At 50.6% G+C, this 26,393-nt stretch overlaps 1 protein-coding gene and 1 long non-coding RNA gene across 3 annotated transcripts in view; one reads left to right on the top strand and one right to left on the bottom strand.

The window, feature by feature from the left end:
- Window positions 1-6,869, bottom strand: part of LOC122456805 — a 29,764-nt gene extending 22,895 nt beyond the window's left edge. Inside the window, exon 1 of the long non-coding RNA XR_006275884.1 lies at window positions 6,822-6,869. This is a non-coding gene — a long non-coding RNA (uncharacterized LOC122456805). The remainder of the gene's footprint in view (window positions 1-6,821) is intronic.
- Window positions 6,870-10,909: 4,040 nt separating this feature from the next.
- Window positions 10,910-25,368, top strand: SLC7A4 (solute carrier family 7 member 4). 2 transcript variants are annotated; one of them, XM_043497887.1, is made up of 5 exons: window positions 10,910-11,262; window positions 18,450-19,522; window positions 20,229-20,905; window positions 22,509-22,617; window positions 23,210-25,368. In XM_043497887.1, the coding sequence occupies exons 2-5, from the start codon at window positions 18,541-18,543 to the stop codon at window positions 23,401-23,403; spliced, it is 1,962 nt and encodes a 653-aa protein (XP_043353822.1). In that variant the 5' UTR covers window positions 10,910-11,262; window positions 18,450-18,540; the 3' UTR covers window positions 23,404-25,368. The 2 variants fall into 2 exon arrangements, with proteins under 2 accessions (XP_043353822.1, XP_038229503.1); XM_038373575.2 differs by lacking the exon at window positions 10,910-11,262 and adding an exon at window positions 11,302-11,516.
- The last annotated feature ends 1,025 nt before the right edge of the window (window positions 25,369-26,393 follow it).

Below are 26,393 nucleotides of genomic sequence, written 5' to 3'. Positions count from 1 at the left end.
AATGTGCAGCCCCATGGGTAAGTTCTCCATTTTTCAGTAGCCCAGACACAAGTAAGTGCTTCTATTTGACTGTAAAATATTTTCTCTCAGCATTACTTCATGTCCTTGAAGCAAATGCAACAGTCCTCTCTGTGTTGTTGTCATGAAGTTGTGTGAGGATAGCCCCAAGTCCATAATCGGAAGCATCAGTAGTTACAATTGTGGGCAATGCAGGACTGAATAGTGCAAGTACTGGACTATGTATGATCAAGTCTTTCACCGTTTCAAAACTAGCTTGTGCAGCCTTTGTCCACACTAAGGAACTTCTCCATAGTAATTCTCGTAATGGTTCAATGACAGAACCATAACTGAGGATGAATTTTGCATACCAGGAGGTAAGACCCAAGAAGGAACGTAAGGTTTGCAAATCTGTTGGAGGAGGAGCATTTGAAATTGCCAGGATCTGATCTGGATCAGATTTTAGTCCAGCCTGTGAAATTGTATGCTCCAGAAAGGAGAGTTCAGTTTGTCTAAATTTGCATTTGGATCTATTGAGCTTGAGGCCTGCTTCGCTTATGCAGTTTAGTACAGACTGCAGGTTATTGTCATACTCCTCAGAAGTATTTCCAAACATGGTAATATCATCCAGATAGCACTGAACTCCATGTTGATTCTTCAGAATCAATTACATCATTTTTTTGGAAGGCACTTGGGGCAGATGCAAGACCGTATGGAACACGTTTAAAACTAAACAGTCCCTCGTGTAATAAATGCTGTGAGGTCTCTGCTATCTTCATGCAACATAACCTGGTGGTATGCACTCTGCAAATCAAGAGTAGAAAACATCTTTGCTCCATGGAGTTCTGCGAACACTTCTTCTATGTGAGGAAGAGGATGGCTGTCAATCACAATAGCTTTATTTGGCTCCCTTAAGTCCACACAAAGGCAAATGCCTCCACCCTTCTTCTGCGTCACTACTATAGGTAAAACCCATTCTGAGGAGTCAATCTCCTCAATAATGTCATTTTGAACAAGTTTTCTAAGTTCTTCTGAAACAGCTTCCCTGACTGAAAATGGTAAGTGCCTTAACTTCTGTTGTACAGGCATCACATTATTCTGTATTTTAACTTTATGGAGAAACTCATAAGCACAGCCGAGTTTCTCCTCAACCTGGTGTTGGGTTCCAGCTGAAACTGGTGTGTGTACCGCAAAAGTGCTTTGCTGAGGAAGATCAATTAATCCATTAACTACCCTGAGATTTAAAGCAGCGAATAAATCTCTGCCAAGGATAGCTGTGCCTTCGTGGACAATGTAGAACTCTGCAGTTACACAGCAATCACCAAAAGTAACTATTGCTGGCAGGCAGCCATGTACTAAATATGTTTTTTCAAATAGCACACCAAATGAAGTTTGGGTTCAGTAAGAGGCACATCTTTAAAGTAATGCAAATAGATGGAATCAGGTAGTATAGATACTGTTGAGCCAGTGTCCAACATTAGCTGAATAGAGTGTGATTTGCCTGAGGGTATGGTGGAAACATTTACAGTGCACTTTATTTGTTCTGGAATATATGCAGTAATGATTTTGTCTGTGCTCAGCACAATAACATCTAGTATTGTAACTGCATGCACCTGTTGATTGAACTGGCTGCTGCAACATACTTTAGCAAAATGCCCAATCTTTTTGCAATGATTGCACTGAGCTACATTTGTATCCTGTGTAGCTTGCAAGGTGTTGTGGGGATCAACAGCGAATGCATGCTTTTACTGTATTTTGAATTTGCTGATTCGGTGGTTTTTCCATTTATTTTCCTCTTGTAATAGTTTGTCTGCAGCGATAGGGAACTTTTCTGCAAAGGAGTCACAGCCTGGACTGTGCCTCCTGTATCCATGCTCATTATTTTGGCTTCAGCTGTCGCTGACTCAATCTGAATAGCAATGGTTATTGCTTTTTCTAGTGTAAGTTGTGGTTCTAGAAATAAGCATTCTCATACACGAAGCATGGTTGTTTGTTTTCTCAATGAGCTGGTCTCTAATCATCTCATCTGCCATATTCCCAAAGTCACAAGTTATAATCAGACTCCTCATGGAAGCAATATACTGCATTATAGTCTCCCCTGTTTTCTGCTTACACTGGCAAAATCGGTAGTGATTAGCTACTACATTCACTTTTGGCACAAAAGAGTTCTTTAATGCAGTGAGTGCAGTCTCATATTTGTCTTCCCCTTGCAGATAAGTGTAAAATATACACTGCCCTTCTGCTCCAAGGTAGTGGATTAGCAGAGCACGCTTTCTTACTTCAGAAATCTCTGTAGCACTGATTGCAAGCAGCTAAGTTTCAAACATATGGATTCAGGCAGTAAAAGCAATTGGAGGCTCACCTGGGCTTTGCAGAAAGGGTGCAAGTGGGTTCAGAGGCAGAAGATCTATCCTCATTGCCAAAATGTTGTAACAACCAGGCAAGGTACTAACAAACTTCAACGGGCCTTTTTTCTTAAAGTGGAAACCTTTTTACCAAGCTGCTGCTGCACCCTCAGTAGTTCTCACTCTGCCTCCTCAACTTCCCCCCCCTCCTGTTTCTTGTCCTTTCAGACTCCCAACAGCCAGTGCTCCCAGTTTTAATAATTACAAGCAGCATCTAAACACCACACCTATGCCCATCAGTGATCCACATACTAGCTGCCTAAGGTGCTTAGGTGAAGGACACATAAGCGACGTGTTGTATCTGTAAGTCCTTCAAACGTAGGATGAAGAAGGAGCGCAATATCCATCAAAGAGCACTCCTAATGGAGTCAACACTCACTCTGGCACCGGAGCAGCTGTCCAACTCTGCACCGAACACCCCAGCCTCTGTGCACAGTGCTCCGCCGGTGCCATCCATGAGCCGGGAAGTCAGGCCCAGCTCAAGTGGAGTGGTGCAGCCCATCCCACACTTTGCCTGCGAGTCCAGATAGCAGTGCAGGCTCATGTCTGACTGGTGGCTGTGTCCTGAAGCCAACCTGTCTGAATGAGACTGGCATCTTGGTTGGGATCTCAGGGACCGATGGTGTTTGGCAGATCTGCGTTGGATACCTGGTAATCTATGCCTCACGCTACTAGACCGGTACCGGGATGTCAAATGGGACCGGGAGCTAATACGGGCCAGTTGCCAGGAGGATCTTCCTGAGTAGGACGACCTACTGCTTGGAGACTCTCTGATCCTCGATCAGTCCCAGGCCCTTGGAGACAGAGATGGTCCAGGATTTCTCACCAGGTGGCGCATGCCTCAGAGGGTCTGCACCAATCTACCAGCGAGTTACGCCTCAAGCCCCTCAATTGGTGCCCCCTGTGTGGAGACTGAAGAGGGCTCTGCTGAGCCTGCCTCTCTAGTCCTGAGGCATGACTGCTTCAGGTGGGCAAGAGATGGCTGGACGTCTCTCTCAATGGGGAACGGTGCCACTGAGGCGGGGACACATGCATAGGCACCAGCTCGGGTTTTTGGAAGGAAAAGAGGACGTCAAACAGAGAGTCCAAGGGCTCTTCCAGTTCCTCTGCCTGAAGCCCCAGGTTGGAAGCGACCCTCTTCAAAAGTTCCTGGTGTGCTTTGACATCATCCTGAGGAACTGGGTGAGGAGGCCCCATGATAGCCTCTTCTAGCGATGATGAGGACTTTGTCAGTGCCATGGGAACCTCTACTTCCACTGGTGGTCCAGCAGCTTGCTCCCCTGGGTCCTCCTGGACCTGTGGAGTCTTCCCCGGTGCCCAAGGCTTCAGGGCGTAAGGACGGGATACCGAGGCTGCTGACCTCTCTGATGCTCCTGACACTAACCAAGCAGCCTGGGAAGGTTGGGTGAACCCCCAAGGGTTCCACGGATACCATGGTGCCAGCCACTGCGCTTGGGGCCATGGGACAGGTTTTGGTGCTGATGATGTAGGCAGCACCACAGGTACCAGAGCTTGTCCTGCTTTCAGGGAACCTCGCTCCGAGCCAGATGTATAAATGGAGCGGTCAGTACCGGGTGACCAGGATTGGGCCACCGGCATCAAGAATATGCTGGTAGACCAGCTCAGCAGGGAGTTCTTCTCTTACCACGAGTGATTGCTCCATCCAAAGGATCTTCCATGATCTTCAAAGGTGGGGAACTCCCCAAGTGCCACTGGTTTGCTCTTGGCAAGGTCTGGGCAAGGACTCCCTCTCCGATGTCTCCCTGACCACGACAGAAGGAAGCCTGATGTACGGGTTTCCCTCCGATTCCACTCATCAGCAGGGTCCTGGCAAAGGTCAAGAGAGACCAGGTGCAGGTTATCATGATCGCCCCAGCATGGCCTCACCAGCACTGGTTTGGCACGCTCATGAACCTGTCAGCAGCCCCTCCCTGGCCCCTGCCCAACCGCCCGGACCTGCTGTCACAGGACCACAGTCAGCTCTTACACCACAGCCTCATGTCCCTCCATCTCTCAGCGTGGATGAACCCGGAGGAGTGGACCTGTTTGGAAGGAGTCCAATAGGTCCTCCTGGGAAGTAGGAATCCCTCAACTAGACTGACTTACCTGGCCAAGTGAACGAGGTTTTCCCGCTGGGCATCCGAATGTGGCATCGCCCCCTCAAGGTTCTTCCATACAGGCTGTCCTAGACTACCTGCTCCATTTGAGGAAACAGGGCCTGGCACACTCTTCCATTAGACAGGTTTCAGAGTAGCAGCCGTGTTAGTCTGTATTCGCAAAAAGAAAAGGAGTACTTGTGGCACCTTAGAGACTAACAAATGCATCCGATGAAGTGAGCTGTAGCTGATGAAAGCTTATGCTCTAATAAATTTGTTAGTCTCTAAGGTGCCACAGGTACTCCTTTTCTTCCATTAGAGTGCATCTCACAGCCACCTCCACTTTCCACCTGCTGATCCAAGGACAGACGGTGTTTTCCCATGACATGACAGTCAGCTTCTTGAGAGGGCTCGAGAGACACTTCCCATAGGTACGGACTCCTGTCCCACAGTGGGATCTTAACTTGGTCCTCTCTAGGCTCATCTGTGAACCACTGGGTTCCTGCTCTTTTTCCCACCTGTCATGGAAGGTTGCATTCCTGATGGTGGTGAAGTCGGCGAGATGGGTCTCTGAAATTAAAGCCTTGACCTCAGAACTGCCATACACAGTCTACTACAAGGACCAGGTTCAGCTGCAGCCCCACCCAGCCTTCCTGCCAAAGGTGGTCTCCACCTTACATGTGGACCAGGACATCTTCCTCCTGGTGTTCTGTCCCAAACCACACAAGACCAGTGAAGAGAGGCATCTTCAGGCCCTGGATGTCCGAAGGGCCTTGGCATTCTACTTAGAACGTACCAAGCCTTTCTGAAAATCGACTCGACTCTTGTCGCTACAGCGGATAAGATGAAGGCCCTTCTGGTGTCCTCGCGGAGGATTTCCAATTGGATCACCTCGTGCATAAGGTTATGCACCTGTTTATGACCTGGCGGGGGTTCTGCCTCCACCAATTGTCAGAACCCATTTGACGAGAGCACAGGCATCTTTGGCGTCCTTCCTGGCGTACGTCCCTTTCCAGGACATCTCTAGAGCTGCAACATGGTCCTCTGTTCACACATTTACCACTCATTATGCCATCACTCAGCAGGCCAGGAATGATGCTGGGTTCGGCAGAGCTGTGTTGCAATCTACACATCCGTGAACTCCTACCCTCTTCCAGGGATACTGCTTTGGAGTCACCTAATATGGAATGGACATGAGCGAGCACTTGAAGAAAAGACAGCTACCTTTTCCGTAACTGGTGTTCTCCGAGATGTGTTGCTCATGTCCATTCCACAACCTGCCCTCCTTCCCCACTGTTAGAGTTTCTAAGAAGGAACTGAGGGTGGGGGAAGCTGGCGGTGCTATCCCTATATAGAGATGGACCTACACTCCATTGATAGGATATCTTTTATTCCTGATATATTATTAAAATTCCTCATTGTCTTTAATCCTGCTGGCCATACTTTTTGTTTGTTTGTTGGGTTTTGTTATTGATAGCTTCCCTTTACCTTTCCTTATCATTTGTGTGCATTTCATAACTGCTCATTTATAGCCATTACTGCTAATCTCTCCTGTTTTCCATTTGCCATATGCTTTATTTTTTATCTCAGCTTTCACTTTCCTTCCTATGCAGCTTTCACTTTCCTTCCTTACTCTCTTCAGCCCACCACCTCTCCTCCTGGTCATTTTGTGCTTTCCTGCACTCTGACATTGTCTGCCTCCATGCATTCGTTTGTGCTCTGTCAGTGTGGGAGGACAGCATGAGGTCAGAGAACATTTCAGCGCGAATGCGGTTTTTTCGCCTTCTAATCTTCGCTAGCCGCTGGGAAGGAGAAGATCCTGTGATCCTTGAAACGCATGCAGCTGGTGGAGAGAAAAAAAAGGGACAGTGGTATTTGAAAAGACACATTTTATAGAACAATGGGTACATTCTTTCACAGTAACCCTTGCTCTTAACATTACATACATAGCATGTGCTTTCATTACAAGGTTGCATTTTGCCTCCTCCTACTGTGTGGTTAACAGCAGGGAACGTTTCCGTTCAGCCATAGGCAAACAGCCCAGCAGGAACAGGCACCTCTGAATGTCCCCTTAAGAAAAGCACCCAATTTCAACCAGGTGACCATGAATGATATCACTCTCCTGAGGATAATACAGAGAGATAAAGAACAGATGTCGTTTGAACGCGAGCAAACATACACTGCAATGCTTTGTTCTACAATGATTCATGAGTACCTGTTACTGGCCTGGAGTGGTAAAGTGTCCTACCATGGTGGATGGAATAAGGCTGCCCTCCCCAGAAATCTTTTGCAAAGGCTTTGGGAGTATATCCAGGAGAGCCACGAATGCCAGGGCAAATTAATCATTAAACATGCTGGCTTTTAAACCTTGTATAGTATTTTAAAAGGTACACTCACCAGAGGTCCCTTCTCGGCCTGGTACGTCTGGGAGGCAGCTTTGGGTGGGTTCGGGGAGTACTGGCTCCAGGTTCAGAGTGAGAAACAGTTCCTGGCTGTCGGGAAAATTGCATCCACAGTACCCCAAATTCAACCCAGCAAAACCGATTTCAGCGCTAATCCCCTTGTCGGGGGTGGAGTAAGGAAATTGATTTTAAGAACCCTTTAAGTCAAAAAAAAAAAGGGCTTTGTCATGTGGATGGGTGCAGGGTTACATTGATTTAACGCTGCTAAATTCGACCTCAGTGCCTAATGTAGATCAGGACTGAGGCACGATTCAAAAGGTTGCCTCAAATCAGCATTCAGTACTGGTTAAGCCCTGGTCTACACTAGGAGACAATGTCAGAGTGCAGGAAAGCACAAAATGACCAGGAGGAGAGGTGGAGGGCCGAAGAGAGTAAGTGGCGGGCTGAAGCTGAAAGGTGGCGGCAGCATGATGAGAGGAGGCAGGATTCAATGCTGAGGCTGCTGGAGCATCAAACTAATATGCTCCAGCATATGGTTGAGCTGCAGGAAAGGCTGGAGCACAGACTACAGCTACAGCCCCTGGGTAACCGACCGCCCTCCTCGCCAAGTTCCATAGCCTCCTCATCCAGACACCTAAGAATGCGGTGGCGGGGCTTCTGGCCACTCAGCCACTCCACCCCAGAGAATTGCCCAAGCAACAGAAGGCTGGCTTTCAATAAGTTTTAAAGTGCTGTGTGGCCTTGTCCTTCCCTCCTCCACCACCCCTCCTGGGCTGCCTTGGCAGTTATCCCCCTATTTGTGTGATGAATTAAAAAAGAATGCATGAATGTAAAGCAACAATGAGTTTATTGCTTCTGCAAGCAGTGATCGAAGGGCGGAGGGGAGGGTGGTTAGCTTACAGGGAAGCAGAATGAACCAAGGGGCTTCATCAAAGAGAAACAAACAGAACTTTTACACCTTAGCCTGGCCGGTTATGAAACTGGTTTTCAAAGCTTCTCTGATGCGCACCGCTCCCTCCTGTACTCTTCTAACCGCCCTGATGTCTGGCTGCACATAACCAGCAGCCAGGCAATTTGTCTCAACCTCCCATAAACATCTTCCCCCTTACTCTCACAGATATTGAGGAGTGCACAGCAAGTAGTAATAACAGTGGGAATATTGGTTTCGCTGAGGTCTAACCAAGTCAGTAAACTACACCAGCGCGCTTTTAAACCTCCAAAAGTACATTCTACCACCATTCTGCACTTGGTCAGCTTGTAGTTGAACAGCTCCTGACTACTCTCCAGGCTGCCTTCATGAGCCATGGCATTAAGGGGTAGGCTGGGTCCCCAAGGATAACTATAAGCATTTCAACATCCCCAATGGTTATTTTCTGGTCTGGGAATAAAGTCCCTTCCTGCAGCTTTTGAAACAGACCAGAGTTCCTGAAGATGCGAACGTCGTGTACCTTTCCCGGCCATCCCATGTTGATGTCAGTGAAACGTCCCTTATGATCCACCAGTGCTTGCAGCACTATTGAAAAGTACCCCTTGCGGTTTATGTACTCACTGGCTTGGTGCTCCGGTGCCAAGATAGGGATATGGGTTCCATCTATGGCCCCACCACAGTTAGGGAATCCTATTGCAGCAAAGCCATCCACTATGACCTGCACATTTCCCAGGGTCACTACCCTTGATATCAGAAGATCTTTGATTACGTTGGCTACTTGCATCACAGCAACCCCCACAGTAGATTTGCCCACTCCAAATTGATTCCCGACTGACCGGTAGCTGTCTGGAATTGCAAGCTTCCACAGGGCTATTGCCACTCACTTGTGAACTGTGAGGGCGGCTCTCATTTTGGTATTCTTGCGCCTCAGGGCAGCAGAAAGCAAGTCACAAAGTTCCATGAAAGCGCCCTTACGCATGCAAAACTTTTGCAGCCACTGGGAATCATCCCAGACCCACAACATTATGCAGTCCCACCAGTCTGTGCTTGTTTCCCGGGCCCAGAATCGGCATTCCATGCCATGAACCTGCCCTATTAGCACCATGATGCCATCATTGCCAGGGCGCGTGCTTTGAGAGAAGTCTGTGTCCATGTCCTCATCACTCTCTTCACCACACTGACATTGCCTACTCGCCCGGTTTTGCTTTGCTAGGTTCTGGTGCAGCATATACTGCTGGATAATGTGCGTGGTGTTTAATGTGCTACTGATTGCCAAAGTGATCTCAGCGGGCTCCATGCTTGCCGTGGTATGGCATCTGCAGAGAAAAAAGGCGCAGAACAATTGTCTGCTGTTGCTCTGATGGAGGGAGGGGCAACTGACAACATGGTTTACAGGGTTGGCTTACAGGGAATTAAAATCAACAAAGGGAGTGGGTTTACATGAAGGAGAAATAAAAACAGCTGTCTCACAGAATGGCCCCCTCAAGACTTGAACTGAAAATCCTGGGTTTAGCAGACCAATGCTCAACCCACTAAGCTATCCCTCCCTCTTGTATTTCAGGCAGGACTGAATTGCCATTAAAGTTTTCAAGGTGCCCCTGACAGACCTCACCAAAACGATTGTTGGTGGTTGATTTCATGGAGGGAGGAAGCAAGTGAATACAAAACAAATCTGGTGTATTTCTTGTTTTGATCCACTCCATCTGTCTTTTACATCTTTGGCTGGCAGCAGACGATGCAGTAGAACTGCTAGCCATCTTCATCTCCTGCCTGCTCGCCATAAGATGGTACAATAGGACTGCAGGCAGGACTAAAGAGAATGACCTGGTTGAGTCACTTCTAATTTAGTCCCTGAACCCACGTCTGCCCAGGCGCTCCTGACTGACCTTACCGAGGCGGCCAGGAGCACCTCGGACACAATGACGATGGTTATCAGGACTATTGCACCGTCTGCTGCCGCAAGGCAATGGGTTGCTGCTGTGTAGCAATGCAGTACTGTGTCTGCCAGCGCCCAGGAGACATAGGGTGACAGTGAGCTGAGCGGGCTCCATGCGTGCCGTGGTATGGTGTCTGCACAGGTAACTCTGGGAAAAAAGGCGTGAAACGATTGTTTGCTGTTGCTTTCACAGAGAGAGGGAGGGCCTAATGACATGTACCGAGAACCACCCGCGACAATGGTTTTTGCCCCATCAGGCATTGGGATCTCAACCCAGAATTCCAATGGGTGGCGGAGACTTTGGGAATTGTGGGATAGCTACCCACAGTGCAACGTTCCGGAAGTCGATGCTAGCCTCGGTCCTGTGGACGCACTCCGCCGAGTTAATGCACTTATTGCACTTAGAGCATTTTGTGTGGGGACACACACTATCGACTATATAAAAACGATTTCTAAAAAAACAACTTCTATAAATTCGACCTAATTTCGTAGTGTAGACATACCCTAAGAGAGAATTTCTCAGCCAGTGGGTCACGACCCCAAAGGGATCACAAAACGCAAGTGGGAGGTGCTGAAAACTTTACTGCTGTCTGAAGCAAATAAAATCTCCCTCCCTCCCCCTTTAAGGTGGAGTATTCTGTTAACCTCTCCAACCCTGCCCCCCCGCAATCAGCGCTATAGGCTGATCACCGTTGGCATTGATCCATGTTTAATCTTACTTTTCTATTAAATGTAAAGGGGGGAGGGAGTTGTGACAATTGGGGTGAGGGGTCATCTGCGTGATACACTGGCCTAAGCCAGAGGATCGGGGGTAGTGAATGTGCAGCGGTAGGAGCCAGGAGTGTCTCCTGGTTCAGGTAACAGAGCTGTGCCCAGGGGAACCACTTCGAGCCTTTTTCCACCAAATGCATCCGATGAAGTGAGCTGTGGCTCACGAAAGCTTATGTGCAAATAAATTTGTTAGTCTCTAAGGTGCCACAAGTCCTCCTTTTCTTTTTACTTCAAGCCTTGTCTCTGTCCCAGATTTCCTTTAACTAGCCCTAGTCTGTCTGTCCTTCGGCTGCAAACCCCTTGGTGCAGGGCCAGGGACTGTCCTTCGTGGTTGGAAAGTGCCTCGTTCATCACAAGCATTGCGGCCAATGCCTGATTCCCACTCAGGGTTGCCCAAAGGCTCAGTAAGGGAGCGCAGCTCGGGGTCTGACTGGACACAGATCAGTGGCCGCCTTTGTCTCTGTGTCCTAGCTCCCCATCTGTGACCGGGGATCCCCCCCCCGCCCGGAGCTGGGAAAAGGACCCTGCGTGGGAGGCTCCCATACCACGGGGTCGGGCGCGCACACACGGTCGCGAGGGAAGAGACGCCGCCCTGGTCGGTGCGGTCCCCGGGGCCGCCGCAGAAGCAGCCCTGGGCTGAACGCGAGCGGCGGGTGCGGCGGGACGCCCGGGCCCCGCCTGATCCGGGCTCGGCGGCGGGGCGGGGCGGAGCGAGCGCGGCGCCAAGGTAAATGAGGCGGGGACCGGCTGTTTCCCCCGCGGCGGGGCGGCGAGTGACGGCAGCGCCCCCCGCCCGCTGGTGGCCCCGGCCACCGCCCGCCCCGCCCCGCCCCGCCCCGCCGCGCCCCTGGGCGAGAGGCGGCGCTTTGCTCGCTCCTGCCGCGCCGGGCAGAGGGGAGCCGAGAGCGATCCCCGCGGCTCGCACACGGGGCCCGGCGGCCACGACCGCACGATCCTCTCTGCGGCCGGGCGCCGGGGCAGGTAAGCGCGGCCCGACCCCCTGGCACCGCGGCACCTGTGCAGCCCAGGGCCGGGCCCATCCCCCTGGGGTCGCGGCGGGCGGAGCCCCCGCCAGCCCCACTGCTGGGAGTTGGGGGCACAGGACCGGTCCCCGCCCTTGTGCCCCATCCCCCTTGGCACCGTGCGCTGCGCAGACCTGCTGGAGGCGCAGGCTCTGACGTCTGTCCCTTTGCTCCCCCGGCTCGGTCGTGCCAGCCTGGGTCTGGGAGAGCTGCTTCCACCCCGAGCCGGACAGGTGGCAGCAGGCGCTGATCTCCCAGCTTCCTCCCTGCGTCCGCAGATGGCCAGGCTGGAGGGGAACGGGGAGCCAGTCCTCTTGGGGGCAGGGACTGCCTGTGCTGCCACAGTACCTGTGTCTGAGCACAAAGATCTCTGCCCAGCTTGCCTGTCTGCCTGGGCCCCAGCTGGGAGCAGGAGGGGCTGGCTTGTTCGCTATCTGGGCTTTGCCCTGGTGCTGGGAGGCGGGTGCCATCCTTTCCCTGGAAAATTGGAGTTGCCAGAGGATTTGGAGCTAGTGGTCAAGCTCCATTGGTGGTCCCTGGGGATAGAAGGAGCTGGTCACCCCTGAAAGGTGCAGGAAGGGGGAGAAAAACCCCATTCCCCCTCCCCCAGAGGGCACTGCAGCCAGTGAGGGTAGAGTAACTGGGACCTCAGGCCTGGGGTGGGGGTCGTTTGGGGCAGATGAAAGCAAACTGGAGGATGGTGTTACTGGTGGGCTGGAGAAAGCAGGGCAGTGGGTAATGGCGGGTGGGGAGAAGCTGAGGCCAGAAGAGCAGGAGGCTGGAATTAAGGGACCAATAGCTAGAGCCAGTGGGTATATGAGGGGTGGGGCCTGGGTGAGCTATCGCCTGATGAACAAGTGGATTTAGGGTTAAAGCAGCTGGGAAGCTCGGAGCAGCTTGGATCAATGGGTGGAGAGGAGCCAGGGTCAGGAAGCTACCAGGTTCAGGGCTCCTGGGAGGAGCTGGGGTAGCTCTGAGAGCCGAGCGAGGGGATAGCTAGGCTGGGGGAGCAGGGAGGGTTGTTGGGAGTAGTGGGTGGAGCTTAGGGTTGTGTGGGAACTGAGACCCCTGTGGGGCAGAGAGCTTGGGACGGGTGGTTTGGTCCTGGGAGGTTAGGGAGGCTTCAGGGAGCTGGGAGCTTGACAGGCAAGTGGGACAGCCTGGCCCCAAATAGAGGGAGAGGCTGGTCTCTGAAGCGTGGGAAGAAGGTGTTACACGATTCCCCAAGTGGGTGGTCTGCAGCGCCGTTACTGGGGCTGTCTGGTTCGAAATGCAGGCACCACTTCTGACTGACCTGAAAGAACTGGCTCTGTTATCCAAAGCTCTAGCAGGTTCATCAACCTCTGGATGTGGGCCAGCCACTACTAGAGAGGGACAGAGCCACCTGGAGTGTGTGTGGGTTGCACACCAGAGGAGGGAACACCGCAGGAGCTGGGACAGCGAGCGTATGTTTATACTGCAATCACAGGGTATGGCTGCAGTATAGACGTACCTTGAGTCTGGGCCTGCTGTCAGCAGTATGGTGGAGAAAGGGGCAGCCCTGTCCCCAAGGCCCGGCCAGTGACGATCATCTCATAGGGAGCATAGCACAGGGCCCTTCCCTGCCTGACTGTACTTGTTTAGGGTTATACAGTCAGTACAAGGAGCCCACACACTCCTGACACTCTGGAAATGTGTGATAAAAGTGGACTAGTCCAGTAGCCACCATTGACAAGTAATTCACATCAGTAGCCCAGCAGCTGGGAATGACCCGAGATCTTTGTGACCTGCAGTTTCAAGCAGCTCGGGAACAATGGTCTTTGCAGCATGCCCAGAAGGTCGATAGACTAGGACTCTTTGCTGTGCTAGCCAATGCCCTGATTCTGGGCCACGTGCTAACCCCTTTACATAGTGTGTTTAGCATAAAAGGGGATGGAGCCCAAGCACACGAATTCCCCTGGCGAAGGGGGGAGGACAATTGATGTTAAAGGGGGGCTGCTCATTGCCCCCAGGTTAGGGGCATGCTGGGAGAGGAGTGTTGGTGGAGGAGGGAAGGAGAATTGCCAGAGCACTGGGCTCTGGCTGTCCTGGTTTGCTGGATGGCTCCATAGGCAGGAACCATAAGTAGGGCAGCCCCTGGAATGCTTTGGTTTACAGCTGTAACAAACCGCGGCTCAAAGACACACCCAGAATCACGAAGACACAAAAGCAGCACCTGGTCACCTTTGTTCTCTTTCCCTCCCTGCCAATTCCAAACCACGTCTGAGGTGGCAGCAACACTTTAAGAGCTTAATGTGCTCACGTTGGGGGGGACCCAGTAATTTCCATCCAAGAATACTGAAAGAACTGGCACATGAAATTTAGCAAGGATGTTAATAAAACTATCAAACTGAGGGCGGTACCAAGTGACTGGCAAATCACTAATGTAATACTTAAGAAAGGGGGGCAGGGGAGTGATCTGGGCAATGATAGACCTGTCCGGGTATGTCTACACAGCAAAGAAAAACCTGCAGCTGGTCCGTGCCAGCTGACTCGGGCTCGTGGAGCTTGGGCTGCTTCATCGTTTTGTAGACTTCCAGGCTCGGGCTGGAGCCTGAGCTCTGGTCCCACCTTGCAGGGTCCCAGAACCCTGGCTTCAGCTTGAGCCTGGCCATCTACACTGCAATGGAACCACCCCGCAGCCTGAGCACCGTGAGCCTGAATTGGCAGGCACGGGCCAGCTGCAGGTGACTAGTTGCTGTGGAGCAATACCCTTAGTCTGACCTCAATAGTATATAAGGCTTTAAAATAAATTGAGAACGAAAGAATAATTAAATATATGGAAGTAAATGGAAAAAGGGATGCAATCAAGGGGATTAGCTCAGTGGTTTGAGCATGGGCCTGCGAAACCCAGGGTTATGAGTTCAATGCTTGAGGGGGCCATTTAGGGATCTGGGGCAAAAATTGGGGATTGGTTCTGCTTTGAGCAGGGGGTTAGACTAGATGACTTCCTGAGGTCCCTTCCAACCCTGAGGCTCTAAGAATGCAACATGGGGTTACCAAAGGAAGACACTGCCAAGCTAACCCAATGTCTTTCTTTGATCATTGATATTTTAGGTGAGGGAAATGCCATAGATCTAATATCAGTAAAGCATTTGATACGGTACTAATGTTGTTAGTGAAGCAGGAGAAGATGGGAGTTTGTACAAGAATTGTAAGGTGGTAAGGAACTAGCTAAAGGAGAAAAGACAACGTGTTGTGCTGAAAAGTGAATGATGGGCTGGGGGAAGGCTACTGAAGGATCAGTCTTGGGGCCAATCTTGAATATTTTTATTAAGGACCTTGGCACAAGAAGTAGGACGAGAGCTAATGAAATTTGCTGATGACACAAAGTTGAGGGCACCATCAGTACAGAGGGGGGTCAGACTAGTACACAAGAAGAACCGAATGACCTAGAGGACTGGGGTAAGAGAAATGGGATGAAATTTAATAGTACAAAGTTCCAAATCATGCAGCTAGGGACTAATAACAAGAATTTCTGCTGCAAGCTGGAGGCTCATCAGTTGGAAGTGACCAAGAAGGAAAGAGACCTGTGTATGTGGGTTAATTGTAGGATGACTGTGAGCCATCAATGTGACATGGCTGTGAAAAAGCAAATGTGATCTTCGGGTGGATCAGGCAAGGCATTTCCTGTAAAGATATTGAAGTATTAATGCCATTGTACAAGGCACTGGTAAGACCTCCTCTGGAATACTGTGTACGCTTCTGGTCACCCATGTTAAAACCAAAAACCCCCACACCAACTGGAACAGATGCAGAGAAGAGCTACTAGGTTAATCAGGGGAATGGAGAGCTTGTTTTAGTAGCAGAAATTAAGAGCTTGGCTTTTTTAGCCTTGCAAAAAGAAGGCTGAGAGGGATCTGAATGCACTCTATAATTACATCGGGGAAGAAGGGGAGTGGAAGTGGGTAAACTTTATGGCAGGTGAAGAGCTATTTAAGCTAAAGCACAATGTTGGCACAAGAACAAATGGGGATAAACTGTCTATGAACAAATTTAGGCCTGAGATTAGAAGAAGCTTTCTAACCATCAGAAGATTGAGGAAAAACAGCTTCCCAATAGGAGCTATGTGGGCAAAAAACATAACTAGTTTTAAGATAGAGCTTGACAAATTTATGAGTGAGATTGTATGATGGAGTTACTTGTGGTATTGGGGGCAGGACTCAGCAGCCATGGTAGTCTCTTCCAGTTCATGTCTTATGTTCCTAAAATCTTGTGCTTCAGGACTTCAGCTGGTCACTTATAGAGGCCAGAAAGGAATGCCCCCCAATGTATTCTGGTGTTTGGGGTGAGACGGATCCTTCCATTGAAGCAACAGAGATGGCCACAGCTGGAGTTGGGACCTAGATGGGATGGGTCAGTGCTCTCAGGTGGTTCTACAAGTTCTCTCTCAGGACTTGGCTATTGAGTCTTGCTCACATGCTCAGGGTCTAATTGATCACCATATTTGGGATTGGGAATGAATTTCCCCCAGATCAGATTAGCAGTGACCTTGGGGGATTTTCATCTTTCTCAGCAACATGGGGTGTGGGTCAGTTGCTAGAGTGATCTCAGCATATCTCACTAAATTGATTCCCTGCCATTGCCTGGGGCACTGGTTCACCCTGGGTCCTTCCTCTTCTCTGCCTGTGGCACAGAATAGTCTAGTCTCCTGGGGTCTGAAATATGTTGGTCTAATTCTGGTTATTGGGTTTAGTGTGGGGATGGCTGGAGGGGTTGGTGGCCTGTGCTAGACAAAAGGTCAGACATATGATGACCTGGGGTCCATTCTAACCTTAAACCTGTTACTCTGTCTACCTGGAATGTTGATACGTTTTCTGCTTAAACACAGGGGGGCCTAATTCATCCCTTATCGGTTCTCCCTGCACCCAGCCACCATCTGTAGATTGTCTTCTCCTTTCCTGAATTGTGCTTTGTCCAGGAAGATCTCTGAGATTTCCTTGTGTAATGCCGACAGACCCCTGTCATCGGTGGGTGGGATCGAACTGGGGTCTCTGGAGCTTAGTGCACAAGCCTCTACTGCGTGAGCTAAAAGCCATATGGCTGTTAGTTAAGGCTATAGAGCAGACTCATTAATCTCTCTCTCTAAGTGGTCTCGGTGCCACTTGATGGGATAAGAGGTGTGTGGGTTACACAGGTAAGAGTGCATAGCATAGCTCCTCCCCTAGTACCATGCTAGCCAGAGGCCCTCAGCATCTGTTCGGGAGCTGATCCTGCTAGTTGCTGTAAACCACCAATTCCAAGGCAGGTTGTTTTACTCAGCTGCAGTTTAAAAAATGGAGGAACAAACATACACTAAACATTCAGCACGAGAGAAACAGATTTTTTTAAAATGTAGTTTCATACTTTTTTTTTTTTTTTTAAACGACGATAACATTTCTGATTGTTCATTTTGGACCATACGTGGGTCACCAGCAGAGCTGGAACCTTTAGATGCACAGCACAGACCTCTGAGCATTAGCAGACTGTTCGTTTGTGAGGGACCATCCACTAAAGGGGGATGAGGCAGCCACTTTGCCAGTGGGTTTCATAGCTGTTGGCTATCAGCAGAGGAATGTGGAGATGCAGGAATCCTGGGTTCAGTTACAGGTTCTGGAGGGGAATGTCCTCTTATGATTGAGGACCCTTCTGCCCCATCCCCCTCTGCTCCTACTCCAGCCCCTGCCCCTCGTTTCCCCCCCTCTGCTCCTCCACCCTTTTTATTTGAGCCAGGCTGCTGCCTTGTCCTGAGCCTGTCCCCACAGCAGTCTCCAGCAGCTGGGAGGAGGAATTAGAGGGAAAGTCCTGCTGAGCCCCCACTGGCCTGGGGTGGAGCATGCTCTGTGGGGACAGAATACGATCAGTCTGGTCAGCATGTAGGAGGCGGGAGGGAATGGTGCATGCACCCATGCAGTTGGACTCAGATAATAATGCTGCCAGTCTCTACTGAGCGTTGATGTGTGAACCGAAATCTTAAAGGCTTAAAAAGTAACCAAACTTTGGCAAGTTTTCAACGGGACAGCAAAAGGCACATCCCTGACTATAGGGTAACCTCCCTGCCAAATGTCAGGCCCTGCTTCAGAGCCTGGAGGTGCTAGAGTTTTGCAGTGAAATGGTTGTAGGGGGTTTTGTGCACATAGGCAAAACAATGTATTTTTTCCTCTTAACCTTGTTCTCGGAAACAGCTGAACAGGTTCTGATAACATCTAAAAAGAGTCAGGCTGAGGTAGACACCCAGCACTGGGAATTTCAGCCCAAACCCTTAATGTTTGGCAAAGTTATATGCAACTGAAAACACGGTCTTATCATTGAAAGTGTCAGTCAGCCTTCGCTAGAGGTGACACTACCAGCTCTGCCTAAGAAGTCATTGGCTCCCATGTAAATGGTTTGTGGATACACATATGGAATCAATTCTATGGTCTGTTAACAAAGGACAGGTGCACTCCTGGGTGAGCAGGAATCTTCGTGAGAGGGGACTTTTTGATGGAACACCAATACATACTTAATAAAAAAATTGCTTCTTCCCTACTTCTCTTGGATTCCCTGGCTGCACTGTACAGCCATAACACACAGCTCCCCATAACTGGTGTGGTTCCTGGAGGAACAGCCAAGGCAGGCCTGACCCTGGGAATGTAGGGGCTCGGCTGGAAAGTGAAACCTTTCTGAGCCCTTGCCACTTGCCTGCCCCCTACTGGTAATCATTGGAGTTTGGAGAGAAGTATCCTTGGTCATGTGATGCTGGGTGTTACACAATCGAGAGCCCGGCTAGTGCTTGCTGGACCTGAGTTAGTTAAAGTGTGGCCCTGGGGAGCGGGGAGGGAGAGCTGGCTCGTGTTTGGGCCACGTGTGTGCAGGGGGGAAAGGGCTGGTTCATGCTTTCTTTAATTCTCTCTAGGTCTTTGACGTGGAGACTTCTGCGCAACACGCTGCTCTGACCCTCCCCATCCTTCCGCTGTCCCTGCTGCGGGCAGGGCTGTCTGTCTGAGATGGCGGGCCTGCTGCCTCGCTCTGCGGACCTAACCCGCTTCTGCCAGAAACTCAACCGGGTGAAAACTCTGGAGGATGACATGATGGAGACGACCTTCAACAGATGCCTCTCCACCATTGACCTGACGCTGCTGGGCATAGGGGGCATGCTTGGCTCTGGCCTGTATGTCCTCACGGGCACAGTAGCCAAGGAGATCTCTGGCCCTGCTGTCATCGTCTCTTTCATCATAGCTGGCTTTGCCTCTCTGCTGGCTGCTCTCTGTTATGCCGAGTTCGGTGCCCGGGTGCCTAAGACAGGCTCCGCGTACATGTTCACCTACGTCTCCATGGGTGAGATCTGGGCCTTCCTGATTGGCTGGAATGTGCTCCTGGAATATATGATCGGGGGCACTGCAGTGGCAAGGGCATGGAGTGGCTACCTGGATTCCATATTTAGTCATAAAATAAAAAATTTCACCGAGACCCACATTGGTACATGGCAGGTGCCGTTCCTGGCACATTACCCAGATTTCCTGGCAGCAGGCATCCTGCTGATAGCCACAGCGTTCATCTCCTTTGGGGCCAAAGTGTCCTCCTGGCTTAACCATGTGTTCTCTGCCATCAGCTTGGGTGTGATCCTCTTCATCCTCGTTATGGGATTCATTCTCGCAGAGCCCAAGAACTGGAGTGCCCAGGAAGGCGGCTTTGCTCCGTATGGACTGTCGGGCATCATGGCAGGCACGGCCACCTGCTTCTATGCCTTTGTAGGCTTTGATGTCATAGCAGCCTCCAGTGAAGAAACCAGAAACCCTCAGAAGGCTGTTCCCAGAGCAATAGCCATCTCCTTGGGCCTGGCCACGGGGGCCTATATACTGGTGTCCGTGGTGCTGACACTAATGGTGCCCTGGCACACTCTGGATCCTGACGCTGCCCTGGCAGATGCATTTTACAGAAGGGGTTACTCATGGGCAGGGTTTATAGTAGCTGCTGGTTCCATTTGTGGTAAGTATGGACAGGCTGAAACCTCATGTCCAGACTCCCAGTGCCCCAGTCCTGGGCTAGTAGCTAGGTCTGTGTCCTCTGGCAGGGTACATGAAAGAAATAACATCTCAGGTTATGCACTGCATGTTTCCAGGGCCTGAGTCATAGCCTCAAGGCTACTGGTTAGTGCTCAGAGCCCTGGATTCCATTTCCAGGTTTGCCACTGACTCTCAGTGTGACCTTGGGCAAGTCACTTAACTGCTCTGCCCCATTTCCCCGGCTGTGCAATGGGGAAAGTAAATGCTGTGTGCTAACTCCATCTCCTTGGAGGTTGCCTCCCCTCGGAGTTGCTCCCATTGTCTGGGGTTGCCTGTTGATCTGTCCCGGGACTGAGGGAATGAAGCAGAGTCCTGGATAGAGTTCCTACTCCTGGGCAATCTCTCCTGATGGCAAAGTATTCTCTGGGGCTCCAGGATCCTGGATCTAGAACCACTGAGGAGCAATGGCCTCCACTGGAATGAGCAGATGAGTCTGACCATGACCTCCTCATGGGAGAGATCCTTGCACTCCTTGGCAGGTGCTCTCATGAACTCAGGAACTGCACTGCTGCCTTGTCCCTGAGCCAACTCTGGTCCCGAGGGTGGCATGGGCAGGTTTGGGGGTGTGTCTCTGTCTCTGACTCTGACCCCATGGCCTCTCTCTTTCTTTATCCTTCCCCCCCCCCCAGCGATGAACACGGTTCTGCTGAGCAACCTCTTCTCCCTCCCCAGAATTGTTTACGCCATGGCGGAAGATGGGCTGTTTTTCCAGGTATTCTCCAGAGTGCACCCCCGCACACAGGTGCCCGTGATCGGGATTGTGATGTTTGGGGTGCTCATGGCTCTGATGGCCCTCATCTTTGACCTGGAGGCCCTGGTGCAGTTCCTGTCCATTGGCACTCTGCTGGCTTACACCTTCGTGGCAGCCAGCATTGTTGTGCTGCGCTTTCAGCAGGAGAAGTCGGCAGCTCCCCCTCAGCCTGCCAGGAGCCAGCCCAGTCCTGGGCCCAATGAAGGGGCTGGCCCCAGCGAGCTAAAGGAATATGAATCCTTTTCGGACAAACTGCAGCTGGTGGGCACAGACAAAGCCAAAGTGCACCGGGAGCCAGGGAAGCTGAAGGCAGCTTTTGAGCCCTACCTGGAGTTCCTCAGCGACTTCCACCCTGGGGAGGTGGTCACCATTGCTGTGGTTACCTTGATGGTGTCTGCCGTATGCCTGTGCTCCATCTTGGTATTTGGCAACACCCATCTTCATCTACCCACCTGGAGCTACTCCCTGCTGCTGCTGCTCTTCAGCCTGGGATTTCTACTCAGCGTGCTTCTCATTTGGGTCCATGAGCAACAGCAGAGCACCCAGACCTTTCAGGTAGCCATCTGCCCATTTCATTCTCATTGGTTGCTGTGGCCTGGGGGAGGTTGGAGTGGCCCATGCATAATAGTGTCTGCAGGAGAGAGGAAGGCTGGACTTGAGCTAAAGTGTAGGCTTTTCTTTTATTGGACCAACTTCTGTTGGTGAGAGAGGCAAGTTTGAGTTACACAGAGCTCTTCTACATCTGACACCTTCATCTCCATCTCTGAATGTCCAAAATTAAGCATAATTAATATTAATTAGTTACAGTTTACTCAAGTGATTAACTCAAAACCAATTAACTCGATTTAAAAAATTAATCACAATTAATCACTGTTTTAATTATACCGGTAAACAATAATAGAATACCAATTTAAATTTTTTGATGCTGATCTACATTTTTCAAATATATGGATTTCAATTACAACACAGCACACAAAGTGTACAGTGCTCAATTTATATTTTTATTAAATATTTGCATTGTAAAAAAAGATAAACAAAAGATAGTATTTTTCAATTCACCTCATAAAAGTACGGTAGTGTAGTCTCTTTATCTTGAAAGTACAACTTACAAACATAGAATATTTTTAAAATAACTGCACTAAAAAATAAAACAATGTAAAACCTTAGCGTCTACAAGTCTACTCAGTCCTACTTCTTGTTCAGCCAATCTCTCAGAAAAATGAGATACAAGAGATAATGCTGCACGATTCTTATTTACAATGTCACCTGAAAGTAAGAACAGGCGTTCGTGTGGCACTGTTGTAGCCAGGGTTGCAAGGTATTTATGTGCCAGATAAGCTAAACCTTCATATGCCCCTTAGTGCAATCTACAAGTTGAAGCAAGATCGTTTATCTCTTTCCAGTGCAAATATTTGTAATAAAAAAAAACACAGTGAGCACTGTACACTTTGTATTCTGTGTAATTGAAATCAATATCTTTGAAAATGTAGAAAAACATCCAAAATGTTTATAATAAATTTAAATTGGTATTCTATTGTTTAACGGTGCAATTAAAACTGCAATTGCAATTAATATTTTGAATTGTTTGACAGCCCTGATATTAACTATTTGCATCAATCCTTTCTCAGTTATTTCCTAACAATTCCTATGCAGCAGTGTGGTCTAACTACCTACCTAGTGCCTGGTAACCTAAAGACCAAACCCACCCTGAACTCCCTTCTTCAGAAATCTTGCCCTGTCCCTTTCATGGTCTCCTGCTTGCCTTCTGTGAATAAGAGTGCAAAACTATGACCTAAAATTATATTCCTCTAGGCCTATACTATCATAACTAAAACCCAGCCTTTAGTGTAACTACGTCTATTAGGCCTCCTACAACAAATCCTTAATCTAGCAAACCTGGTAACCCAATTACTTATGTTCACCTGCTTGCCCCCCATGTCTGTTTCAACCTAATAAGCAAAACATCAAGGTCAGTCATATACCCCTATATCATTATACTCACTGCAAGCAAGGGAAAGGTCATAGGTCAACAACATTTGAATAATTTTTCTCAGCAGTTGTCCACACTTCAGTGTCCTTTGAATGTGTGAGCTCAGCCTTAGTTGTGACTGTCATAGGTGTGGTCTCTCCTTATCACTGGTTGCTCTTTTCCTTGCAGATACCACTTGTGCCATTCACTCCTGCGCTGAGTATTCTCCTGAACATCTATCTCATGCTGAAGCTGAGCTACATGACATGGCTTCGATTCTCCATCTGGTTGATCCTAGGTGAGTTCAGGAGGTGGCTAATCAGTGACATTAACTCTCCTGAGAAGCAGGCCCATTCTAAGCTGAGGAACTGGTGACATTCATGGTGATGCTGGGCTAGGGAGTTGTAGGCCAAGGATAAAATGCATCTTGCTTTCAGTGGGAAAATGAATTAAAATTGTCTTGGGTTAAAAAACTAAAAAATGGCCCTGGCTGGTCTGGGGAAGTAAGTAGGGAAATCAGGTCGTGGCCTGTTGGGGCTTTGGTTTTAACTCGCCAGCAGGTTGTGTGGATACTACACTGGTCAGGGCCATTATAAAGAGAAGGGAAGTGATACTGTCATATGGTCTGAAACTGGTGGAAGGACCATAGACAATGGGCCGTGGCAAATGCCAGTTGGTTGAGTAGGTGGGCGGGGGCTGGTGGGGCCCTGCAGCATTGGTATTGGGCCTGCTTTCATTCTCCCTTTCTTTCCTAGTCAGTCTCCATCACACACATCGGGGGTCTCTCCCTCCCGCCTTGGCTGAGCCAGACACTGCTTAGTTCTGCTCCTTTCCTCCAAGCTCTTTTGCCTTGCTGCTTAAGCAAACTCTCTCTCTCTCTGCTGCAACAGGCCTCCTGGTGTATTTTGGTTACGGCATCTGGCACAGCAAAGAGAACCTGCGTGAGCTCACGTCCTGCAATGTGAGCGCCCGCTACGTGGTGTTCCCTAGCAGCAGCCTGGAGGAGACGGTGCAGGCGGTTCAGCCCAACCCCCAGCCTTCGACGGGCCTGCCAGACATGGTGACTGAGGAAGCCAAGCGATGATGCGTCCACGGCGTAGCAGCCTCCCTGAGTGAAAAAGGACACTCCTGCACCCCCACTTTCCTCTGCAGAGAGAGCTGCCAGGGCTGGGTCTTCCCTGAGCAAACTCTGGTGTTGGGAGACAGGATGGTGATACACACACAGTTCCCCATCGGCACTCACAGCAAAAGCACCAGAGAGGTGATGGCTGCCTCTTCTCCCATACCCTGGCCCACGGGGATCTGGCTTTTCTCTACCTACTTCTAGCTCTTAGTAACGTGTAAGCCACGTCTTCCCCAACTGCTCTGCCCAAATCCCCTCCCAAACCCAGCACAACCCTCATAGTAACAGAGGGGGTCATATTTCTTTTCTACAGTTCCACCATTCTGTGCCCTGCCCATCCTGAAATGTTGAGGGGCAGCAGTGCCAACGTGGCTGTTCCCACCAGAGCACACCGTGGTTCATGGTGTATGATGAAGGGTCTCTGGTAAACAGGCGAGAGTTAACACACAGGTGCGTGTAGGGCTGGGAGTCAGGACTTTATCCTAGCTCTCACAGGGACTCCTGGCCTCGGCTGAGTCCCTTCTCCCATCAGTAAAATGTGGGTTATGCTTATACTGAGCAGCTGTGGGCTTAATTAAATGATGTGTGTAAAACGCTTGGAATGTGCAAAGCTCTAGAAGTGCAAAATATTAGGGCATTTCTGCACTAGCTTTCCTGGGGTTCTTGGTACAGACCATTGGGTGCTGATCAGGCACCTGTTGGCATTCCCTGCCCTGGCCCAGTGCAAGTACCTAGTTTGGTGGGGTCACACCCAGGGCACATTCATGTGGTTCTATTATTCTCAAAGGCACAGAAATGAGCATGGGGCAGCCCACACCTTCGTACTGAGTGGGGATGGCAAAGGTGAGGCCAGGGAAGGCGCTCTGGTTGTAAATCCATGGCCTCACAGGGGCAAGTGCAGAGGGAGCAGAGATTCCCCATACCCTTTGTTAGCTGTTCCCAGGTGAATGGTTTCTAGACAATCAATCACTTTACTGGGGCAGTGGAATAGTGTATTACCCTGGCTGTGCCCTTGCTCACTCATCGCAAGCAGCTGGACTGCCTGCACATCAGCCTGACTCTCAGGTCCCTCCAGCCTCCCACACACAGGTTAGTTTGCAGTGCTCAGCCCTGTACGACACACAGGCCAGCTAGTCCCTGCCTGGCAGCTACCGCACTCTGAAAGTGAGAGACAGGACCTAGGCATGCTCTGTGTTTCTGAGAACAGCCTGGGACTTGTGTCCTGACTCAGTGCTGAAGTAGCTTGCAGTGGCCAGGGCCCCATCTATGAGACAGCTGCCTCTCAACCCCATCCCACTGCTAGCACCAGGCCCTATAAGGGGCTGCTTTGGGCTCCAGCTCCTGTGCCCCTAGCCCCTTGCAGTTTCCTTGGGGCCCTACAGGCTGCTCTCGTGGCATACAGGGATGGGGGCAGGCCCTCGCTTCCCAGGTGCCCTGGCAGGCTCCAGCCCCTAGGCTGTCCCTGCTCTATTGCCAGATTTCATGTAAATTGGGCTGCAGCCTCCCCTGCAAAGCCAGCTTTGGGCTCCCCTCTGCCTGGTGTCGGGGTGAGGCCTTGCCCTGCGCATCAGGTCATTGCTGAGGCTCCTTTTCCGATGGTTCTCCTTTGCCCGTTGTCTCCTCTTGGCTGCTGTGCTGTGAGCTACTGAGCCCCGCTCTGACGTTAGGCCAGTGCCCAGGGCAAGCATGAAGGTGGCTGTTGTTTACTGTACATATCCCTCACCTCCGCAGCTGCATACGTGAGTGGTCATGGCAGCTGTCCCCTGCCCCCACGGCTCTGCTGTGGCCCAGCATGAGGTGCAGGTAGGGCTTGGGCCAGGTGTAAGCCTCACACTCACCTGCGAGTACGGCCCTATTACTTGGTGAGCTTCCGGCAGAGCCAATGCAAGCACCACAGAAAGTACAACAGCCAGGCCCTGCAGCAAAACCCTCCCCGGTCCCCCATCCTCCCCTGGCCTCGTGGAGCATTGGGAGGGGTTTGCACAAGGCAGGAGCTGGGGAAGGGACACTGGGCTTACGTTCTGACAGCCTGGCTGTTTGTCAGCTGAGGCTTCTCCTGGAGCCCCCAGGAGGCAGCTGTGCCGCATGGGCATTGTGAATTTGCTGTGACTGCCGGAGGGGGTGTGCTTAGTACGCACTGTTCTGCGTCCCGCCTGCTCCATGCTTGGTTGGTGCCACCCTGCCCTGCACTGGCACTTGTCTTGTGTGAAATGTTCCACACCGGGGGCTGCTATTGCCAATGGCGTGGTACGTTCCTGCTGTGCTCTGCTCAGTGCCTGTGTAACGATTTGTAACAAAGGTGCTGACACTCACCCTACGTATAAATAATGGTCCTGCAATAGTTCTTCCTGGGCGGGAGTCTGTCCACACAGCTCTGTAGTCACTCTACATGAAAGTGGAGCCAGCCTGGTGCAAGTCTGAGGCCATCCCTTCTGTGGTCCTGGGGGGCCAGCAAAACCCCTTCTGAGGCACCCCACTGCACCAGCAGGGATTAGGGCATGGCTCTTCTTGTGCTTTGCTCTTACAAAGCTCCAACAGCTTTGCTGCATCATACCTAAGTCCTGCAAAGGCTGAACCAAGGCAGAAGCTCCAGGGCTGGGAGGCTGGCTGCTGACTGCGTGTTGGCCAACTCCGTATGAAGATGAGTTTGAGGCTCCCCTTTGAGGAGCAAGTCTACACAGCAGCAGGGGTATAGTATCTTCACTCCTGTGTCACCAGCCCCAGCCTTTAATAGGCCACAGGGCTGGATTAACACAGACACTAGGGCCTAGGGCCCCAGCTGCTGGAGTCATGTCAGCAACCTTAAAACTTGTCAGTCCCTGGCTGTAGTTGTTGCATAGAAAAGGTGGAAGACACAAACCCAGCGTAATCAGTGCACTGACACTTCCTGAGGAGTTAACACCCTGATTCACTGCCTTGCAATGCCCCATCAGCCCCAGGCCACCACGGGA

This window comes from Dermochelys coriacea, chromosome 15, assembly GCF_009764565.3.
Source record: "Dermochelys coriacea isolate rDerCor1 chromosome 15, rDerCor1.pri.v4, whole genome shotgun sequence".
Lineage (NCBI taxonomy): Eukaryota > Metazoa > Chordata > Testudines > Dermochelyidae > Dermochelys > Dermochelys coriacea.
Note: the sequence above shows the minus strand (reverse complement) of the source record. Positions and strands in the feature narration are given on the sequence as shown.